This window comes from Agelaius tricolor, unplaced genomic scaffold (assembly GCF_023055355.1).
Source record: "Agelaius tricolor isolate 1412-34295 unplaced genomic scaffold, bAgeTri1.0.p SCAF_7, whole genome shotgun sequence".
In the NCBI taxonomy this organism is placed as follows: Eukaryota; Metazoa; Chordata; class Aves; order Passeriformes; family Icteridae; genus Agelaius; species Agelaius tricolor.
In genome coordinates this window covers 27898532-27907714 of record NW_027269267.1, presented here as the reverse complement: position 1 = coordinate 27907714, position 9183 = coordinate 27898532, and the positions used below count along the sequence as shown (strand labels likewise).

General features: G+C 47.3%; 1 protein-coding gene across 1 annotated transcript in view; it reads left to right on the top strand.

Moving 5' to 3' along the window:
- Positions 1-6849: 6849 nt before the first annotated feature.
- The window catches only part of LIMS1 (LIM zinc finger domain containing 1), a 67101-nt gene continuing 64767 nt past the window's right edge, over positions 6850-9183 (top strand). Inside the window, exon 1 of the mRNA XM_071430738.1 lies at positions 6850-6999. Within this exon, the coding sequence (XP_071286839.1) occupies positions 6956-6999 (44 nt within the window). The 5' untranslated portion in view covers positions 6850-6955. The remainder of the gene's footprint in view (positions 7000-9183) is intronic.

Here is a 9183-nt window from a genome sequence, read left to right as displayed (position 1 = left end):
CAGAGTGACTTTTTTTTCCATGAATGCCTGTTCTTACCCGAGAAAATGCTACTTAGGTGCAAGGTAGAAAACAAGGACTGTCTACCATTGTATTGAAGAGATTTTATGGATCTGGTATAGTATCCACAGCCTGTACTTTGGAAGGCAACTATAGCAATGGATTCTTCTGGGTGAACAGAAGAGAAAATGGTTTGTTCTAGGGTTGTTTTGGCTTTTTTTAAATTTAAAAGCTCATTTAAATGACTTCAAACGTGTTACTAGATTGTCACCAGCAATCTGACAATATTAGGAGGGTTGCAGAAGCTGTTAATGGCCTTATTAGCAGGATTGCACTTAGTGTGTTGGAGTACTAACTACCTTATAAATCAGCATGTGTTTCTAATTGCACTCAACTTTCAAATGGCCATAATTACCTCTTCCCTAATAGGCTGTGATAATTTTTCTTTATCTGCGTAACTGTCCTAGTGCAAAGATTACAAACTCAGTGGATGAAGAGATGCTTGGTTTGATTTAAGCAAGGGTTTGGTGTGTTTGTTTTCTTTCCAACCATTTTTCTTAGACCATGCTTATTACACAAATACGTGGTCAGAGAGAGGATCATAAGCCATGAAAAGAAGACATGATAAATGGATATAAGGGTCATAAAAGAGAGCCTGATACCTGCAGTCAACTTCTAGCAGCTTTCACATGAGTTTATATATGCTATGGGGAAGGGAAATAATAATCTGACTACTTTTTAAATTAATTTGATTAAAATTTATCATATGGTTCTGAAAGGATGAGAAGATGCATCTTATATTCAGAAACTTCTTTCCTCTTTCCTTCCTGTCGTGTGTTTCTCAGGCTCATTCTGAGGATTCAGGCTGGATTGAATAGTGAAGATTGAGAATAGTAAAACAAATATGGAAATGAACATGAGTTACTGCTCCAACAAATCAGTGTACCTTGGTGTTGGCAATTTTTTTTTTTTTTTTTTTTTTTTTTTTTTTTTTTTTTTTTTTTTTTTTTTTTTCCTGTCAGCCTAAAGGCTTCTTAAGAATCCAAGGTAAATGTAATCAGTGTCAAAAACAGTGTGGTCTTTTGGGCATGAGCACAGTCCCAGTCCTCCCAGAGCAGCCTTTGAAAGTGTTTTAAATTGATAGACACTGGATAGCAGCTGTGTACGAGCATAGGATTTAAGTGGGGTTTATTGTTTCAGTGCCTGAAAATCGAAGCTTGTTCTGAGAACACTCAGACTGTTTCCGGAGGGGAGGTACATATTAGCTCTTGGGTCTCCTGCCACTTGCAGCATGCAGAGCATCTCAAAAATAAAAAGCACAGAAACCATTACAGAGCTTCAGAAAAAGGCTTTTACCCAAATGCTGTTTTCCTGTTATTACTCCCCTTTGTGGAGTTAAGTTGCTGATGCTCAGCATTACTCTTGCCAAGGGAGAAGGCCAATCACATCATTTTGGCTTTAGCATCCACATATTTATACAGAGTAGTTAATGTCCCCCTCACATCTAGTCACAGCATTGGCTTAAACCTGCAGCTGTAGCAGTCCAGGTGAAGCTGCCCACCTTTGCAAGGGACCAGGTGGGTCTCCCTCTGCTCCAGGGGCAGAGGGCTACAGCCTCTGCAACAGGGAGAAAAGCAGATGGTGGTAATAAAACCCTAAGCAGTTCCTGTTGTTGACGTGGCAGCTCTCTGTCCCTGCCCTGACTACCCACCAGCCTTTCTCTTGGAAACTGGTTAAACCAGTTGATTGCAGTGGTGGGGGATAGTGGAAATCTTGCAGGAAGAGGATTTTCAGAAAATGCAGAAAAGCTAAGGATAGGTTCATAACATTCTGGGAAAGATGGGAATTGCAGTGACAAAAAGCTTGAAATAAAAAAATGACACACTTTTACTATAAAAAATGTGAGAGTAATACCATGATCTCCAAGAGTCTTAATATCTTAAAGTACCGGTTTTGTGGTGCTGCTGTAAGTTTTTTCTTTAGCCTTTACTGTGTCTGCACAAGTACTGATCTTGTCATGAAGCAGAAATTTATAAGCTGCTAAATATGGAATTTTATTGATCAATTCTGCAGAAGTTTGAGATTGATCAATAAAATTTATATCCTTGGTTTTGCAGTCTCCTTCCCTCTTCCAAGAAAAAGCGATGCCGAATATACTAGGTGTGTCTAAAATGCATGAAGCAGAAATCTGACTTCTTTTATATGGATGTCAGAATGATCACTAAAATGTCTTCAGTGTTCTGAGCAAACTATATATTGTTTTTAATAATAGCAATGTTTTTTAGAGATATCAAATAGTGGTCAAAACTTATTTATTCAATTGATTAGTGGAGTTAATAATGTTGAACAAAAATGTGAAACCTAAATAATTTTTCACCCATTAATTCATTAACAGTTTTGCTAAGAATATTTAGCTAGACACACCATGTTCACAAATTATTCCTTCTTACATGGTCAAAGTTTCCTTCCCTGTGGCTTTAGCTTCATAGCTTTGGAGGTGTGACATGAACACTGGCACAGTTTACAATTTAAATCCATTGATTATATTAAGGTAAACAATCATGGGGCTGCTCTGCTAACAGGCTCTCAGAGTCAGAATAGGCTTAGATTGGATATTAGAAAGAAATTCTTTACTGTGAGGGCGGTGAGGCCCTGGAACAGTTGCCCAGAGAAGCTGTGGATGTCCCATCCCTTGAAGTATTCAAAGCCAGGTTGGATGGGGCTCTGAGTAGCCTGGTCTAGTACAAGACATCCCTGCTAGTGGCAGGGGGGTTGGAACTACATGATCTTTAAGGTCCCTTACAACCCAAGCCATTCAATCTACCATCTGCAGTTGTGTGAAGTTCTGGAAGAAAGCAAAAGCTCAAGCAAATACCACAGTTAGAAGTTACTTACAAAATACTTTCTCATTTCCAGAAAAAGAACTTGATGTAAAGATGCTGATAGTTGTGATTGGAGACAGGCAAATTCTTTAACCAAGCAGCTGCCTTCTCATCTGTCCTCAATAACCCTGCCTTTTCTCACTTCTTCCCCAGGCCTACAATAATGGCCAATAACGCTTGTTCAATGTCAGCAAAGCTGATCATGCATTTAGCTCTGAATAGGTAAAGGCTCTGTGTTGTCACTTTAGAGTGACAGAATCATTTAGGTTGAAGAAGACCTCAAAGATCAAAGAGTCCAGTTGTTAACCTGGCACTGCTGAGTCCATGTCACTAAAGTGTCACTGCCAGCTGCAGTACAGTAAGTTTGTACTGCATCGTTTCAACAGTGATGGAAAATGTAAAGTAGTCTGGAAATAGAACATCAAAAGCATATGCCTACTTAAAACTGCATTTTACTCTGGTCTCAAAGGGAGAGATGAGAGTAAAAAAAAAAACAGCATTAATTTTGTGATTAATATGCTGGTCTGGAGACATGGAGTCCAAATTCCCTGCTTTGGCACATGCTTCCTTTGTGAATTTAATTTCAGCGTCTCTGTCTCTATTTCCTGACTTGCCTGCTGGGGATAATGGCACTTCTGTACCTGATGCCAAGTGCATTAGCAGCAGAATGTTAAACTTTGTGATGGGTTTGTAAGCTGAAATAAGTAGGCAGATTACCATATTTTCTTTAAACTGCAAAGGAAGAAAATTGTCATTGGCTGCATTATACTGGAATGGAAGGAATGATCTCCTTACAAGTCTGTGGTGTGTGTTTTGTGAATCCTATTAAATTACTTGCTTGAGTATTCTGGACTGAATTTTACAAGTTAATTAGAATGCCAGCATGGTCTAATACTATGTAATGGATAATTAATAACAATTAAGAATTGTTATTTCTGTTGTAAAGCAAGACAAAACAAAAATTTAAATCAGCCCCAAGGCACAAATTTGCTGCAAAGTGCAGACAGCCTGGGGAAGGAAACTGTGAAACTGAATTCCTGGCTTTTCTTGGTACTTAGTGTTTCCAAAAGCTGCTAGTACTTAGTGTTTGGCATTTGTACATGTTTGGGGAAGGTTCTCCCACTCTCTATGAGAATGCCTTTGCTACTTTGAGATTATATTGCTTGCAGACCAGGCTTTAGGGATTTCATCTTTAAAAGCCCTGGAAAACTGTACATGATGCAATTCACTGGCTGTTAAATCCATTAAAGTGCCCTCCAAAGGAAGCGCCACAACGGCTGCACTTGTTGGCTGGCACTGCCTGTTAATAATTTCCAGAATTTACTGGTTTGAAGTTTGCAGCCCTGGTAGCTGCACACCTGCCCAGCCACCTCCCTGTCCTTTCAGGCTGTGCTGGTCAGAGGTGCTGCTCTTTCACAGCCAGGGACAGCCACCTCACACAGCTCCCCCGGAGGATCAGCAATGAGAGAGACCCTGAAATCCTTGCAGACAAGCTGAGGTTAATTAAAGACATTCATGAAGCTGCCTGCAAGTAATGGCAGACTGCCCAAAGCAGATTAGAAAAAACCAAAAAGGTTGTATTACCTTCAGCTGGCACAGAATGAGTACTTACTTCTTTAGGTGATATAAGGAAGCTTTGCTGATAGACTCATGAAAATGGGTGGGTGTTTTGGGGTTGGGTTTGGTTATTTTGTGGGGTTTTTTTTTGTTTTTTTAATTGAGGAGGGGTGGTGTGATTAGTTTTTCAACATAATCACGCCATTGTTGAGGTTGGCAGGTAGCTCTGGGGGTCACTTGTCCAACCTCTCTGTTCAAGCATGGCTACCTACAACCAGATTCCTAGGATCACATCTGGATGGCTGTGGAGTACCTTCAAGGGTGGACACTCCACAGACAACCTCTGCCAGTGTTCAGTCACTCTCACAGCGAAAATTTCCCTGATGTTCAGAGGGAACCTCCTATATTTCAGTCTGTTTCCCCTGTCTCTGTTCCTGTCACTGGATTCCACTGAAAAAATACTGGCTTTGTCCTCCTTTTACCCTCTCTTTTCAGATATTTGTATTAATTGGTAAGATGTCTCTGAGCCTTCTCTTCTTTGGGCTGAGCAGTCCCAGCTCTCTGTCTCTCCTCACAGAAGAGGTGCTCTAGTCTCTAAAAAATATTGGTGACCATTTGATGGGCTTTTTCCATGTCTCTCGTGTACTGGGAAGCCCAGAACTGGGCTCAGCCCTCCAGGTGTGGCTTGAGCAATGCAGAGTAAAGGAGAAGGATCACATCCCCCTCTTCTGGCTTATCATCCCTTCCCTTCTCAGCCACATACTCTATTTTCCTCTTTATTGCAGAAATGTATTCTCTGTGATGCTAAAGTCTTGCCGTGTTTGATTCCTCATCTTGGCAAGCAAAACTGAACCCTGCGAAGGAGAAAAATAACAAATAAACAAACAAAAGTACTACAGGCAGTCTGTGTTTCTACAGCTGTAGTCTCTAGAACCATGCTTCTGGCACTGCCATCAAATACCTTTTGTGCATCATAATCCCCAAAAATTACATTCTTTTCCTGGTTCTGATGGATACCAAAGTGGAGGTGCTCCATGTTTGAATTATTCTCTCTGATCTGTGCTCACTCATCCCTGTCTATGCTGATCCTCACTGGCTTAACATATATTCCTTTGGGCTGTCTTCTTGGAGCCATATAGATATTTCCTTAATCCTGGCAGGCAAGTATTTGCATTTTTCATTCCAACCTGCCACTTCCTTGTTCTGATATTAAGGATGGCAATGGGTGGTGATACAAACAGCTCAAAAATATCACCTTTTCTGTTGTGCTCCTTTCATTTGTCCGTAGTCTGCCTTTGAACCTCCCCTGATTTGGAATGAGGTCACTTCTCTCCAAGTGAAGTGGAAGGTTCGGCAGCGTTGGAGGTAACTTTCTTACATTTACTTTATACATTTCTGAGCATGAGCGAGGTGCTAGCCTTTCCCCACGCCGTTGCTATTAACGCTGTTACATTCTTAAATAAGGTTGATCTAAACCGGACTCTGGCTCCAGCAAAACTCACCTGCACATATTTGGCTCCCCAAGGTGTGGCGAGAGCTTTCTTGTTACAAATTATCCTGCACTACCCAACCACGTGTAGGAAACAGTGAAAATACTTGGAATTGTTTTGACAGCAATTTTCGGTTCTTAAAAAAAAAAAAAAAAGCTGAAAAACACAAAACCAGCACCAGCCGCTCCCAGGAGGCACCTATTTCACATAACCTATTTCACATAACTCTGCGGGGCGCTCCGGCCGCCGCATCTCCCGCAGGGCTGACAGAGGAGGCGAACGATCCTTCCCGCGGGCCCAGCGGGAACCACATGGGAGGGACAGGGGGACCCCAGGTCTGGGCAGCGACTCCCGTCCGCTTCTCGGGCAGGGCAGGGAGATCCCATATTCCGCTAGTGCCTCCCCTCTATCCCGGCCGGGAGCGGTGCGATCCCATATCCCGGCGGTGTCTCCGCTCTATCCCGGCCGGGAGCGGTGCGATCCCATGTCCTTCTAGTGCCTCCCCTCTATCCCGGCCGGGAGCGGTGCGATCCCATATCCCGCTAGTGCCTCCCCTCTATCCCGGCCGGGAGCGGTGCGATCCCATATCCCGGCGTTGCCTCCCCTCTATCCCGGCCGGGAGCGGTGCGATCCCATATCCCGGCGGTGTCTCCCCTCTATCCCGGCCGGGAGCGGTGCGATCCCATATCCCGGCGGTGTCTCCCCTCTATCCCGGCCGGGAGCGGTGCGATCCCATATCCCGGCGGTGTCTCCCCTCTATCCCGGCCGGGAGCGGTGCGATCCCATATCCCGGCGGTGTCTCCCCTCTATCCCGGCCGGGAGCGGTGCGATCCCATCTCCCGGCGGTGCCCTTCCCTCTCTCCCCGCGCGGGGGCGCAGCGGGCGGGGCGCGGCGCGGGCGGAGCGCGCCCCCTGGCGGCGGCCGGTGCCGGTGGGGCCGCCCAGCGCCATTACCGCGGCCCGGCGAGGCCCCGCCCGCCGCCGGTGGGGAGCGCTTGGCGGGAGCGGCGGCAGCGGCGGCCGCCGGGATGCTGGGAGTGGCGGCGGCGGCGGCGGGGATCAACTGTAACAGGTAGGAGAGGCGCAGGGGCCGCCCGCGCCGTCCCGTCCCGCCTCCCGCGGCGGGCCGCTGCCGAGGGCGGCGCTTTGTGTCGGCCGGGCCGCTGTCACCGGCTGCTGCCCGGGAAAGGCGCTTTCCCGCTGCCCCACGGGCGCCGGCGGGGTCGGGCTGGGGTCCCGCCGCGGGGACGGGGGGCCCGCAGCCGTGCAGGGAGTCCCTGCCACTCCCCCTGTGAAGTGTGCGTTCCACGGGGAAACTTTTCCCCGTCCCGGCAGCCGCAGCGAGGGGCACTGCAGGAATTCCCTTCTCTCCGCAATCCCCTCCTCGGCGTTCGGCGCTCGCTCGGAGCGCTGGGGCGGGCCCTGTGCCCTCGTTGCAGCGATCGGGAAAAACACCCAGACCTGGGGCTCGCACGTCCCGGGAGCGGCGTGAGCACCGTCTGATGCGCAGTGCGTTAAAAGGCGCCCTCTCCGGGGCGGGTAGTAGCTCTATTAAAAAGCATCACACTAAATAACCTCGGGTGTGGATGTGGTGAGATTCGTGATGTTTTATGCGTCTCCCACAATTAGCGAGCAGTCCTGTCTTGGGGACGGAAAGCAAAGGCTGCTCTGCTCATTGCTCAGCGTTTCAAAGCCTCGCCCTGTGCAGTTGTTTTTTGGGAAGAAATGGCCCTAATTAAAGCACTTGGCAAAGTGTTGTGCTAATAGGTCAAAACCTGGAGCTGAGGGACGGACAAAGACTGATTTTGTAGCTGCCTTGGAGTGCAGGTACAGGACGCCTGCTGGCACACAAACTTTAGCCTGTCTAAAGGCTGCCTTATCTTTCCCGCGCCCCACTTCTCCTGCAGGTTCCTCCAGCTCTCTGCCATACCTTTGGAGAAAAGCCATGGCAGTTGCAAAGTCATGCTGAGTTTGGGCTACAGAGGTGCCATATGAGCGAGGTGAGCCAGCTCTGCTCCCAGGGTCAGTGCTCTGATGTCCTGGGCAGGATCTCACCAGCCTTGACCAGCTCTCGCTCCAGCTGCAGTGCAGCCACATGCTTAGAAAAACATGAAAAACATGATAGAGTGATTCAGGTGTCCATATGTACTGCGGGTGACGGCTTTTTCTTCAGATGTTCCAACAGCCACTTGCTTTTCATAGTGGGTGGTAGATGCTTCCAGGCCAGGATTCTTTTCTGCATTCCTGAAAGTGGCTGAGTTGTCAGTATTTGTGCCGCCAGCGTCAGGCTGTACTCTGTGTCTTTCAGCCCCACACAGGTGCTCGGGCTGAGCCGCCTCTTTGGCCAGGTAAACAGAGCAATTGCATATTTGGCATCTGTTCTGCTGAAGTTGTCAGGGAGTGGGCCAGCTGCCCTGCTGGTACATGCTTCTGAGGATATGAGCTAAGCTACACCCCTGGCACAGTGAGAGATTTTGGGACAAAGTCAGACTAGAGCCCCCGCCTGCAGAAACTTGCAGAGGTGGAGTAGCAGGGAGGTTACCTGCAGCAGCATGAGCCTGGCCAGCACTTGCTGGGAAACACTGGTGGTAGCAGAGCCATCCAGGGTACAGCTGGTGGCTCAAGCATCCTTTCACAGCAGCAGGAGCAATCATGCTGCCTCCTGGCCAAGCAAATCCTCCCATGACTGAGAGTCAGCCTGGAGTCCTGCTGCTGCTGGTGTGCCCCAAATAAAAACTGTTTGCCCAGTAAAGGCTGGACGTGGGGCCCCTTGGCTAAACTGGCTGGCTTCCTCTGTTCCTCTCACCATTCTTTTGGGATGAATGGTTGTATGGAGGACAAGGGGCTGTGCTGTGGTCAGGGAGTGGAGGTGCTGTGTGGTTCACTGTCACAGAAGCTTGGCTCGAGGGAGCTGAGTGAGGTGCTGGCCAGGACAGCAGGGCTGCTCATCTGGCAGAGTGGCACAGCAGTGAGAGGCTGTAGAGTCAGCTCCCTCAGAGGGGGTTTTCTATAGATGATTCCAGTCCACTGAAGTCAAAACAAAGGGGTAGGGCTCTTGGAAGATGCACTCTGATTTTGTAAAATACAAGGAGGGAAAATTAAAAATTGGTGTGTTTTATTGTTTTGATCCTTTGGGTTTAAAAAACCCACTAAAAATGTGACTATTTCATTCAAACCTACTTTTTGACAAAATGTAATGTGATCTCAAAGGCCTCCACAAGCTGAAATTCCCAAGGGGTTTTGTATCTTGACTTTT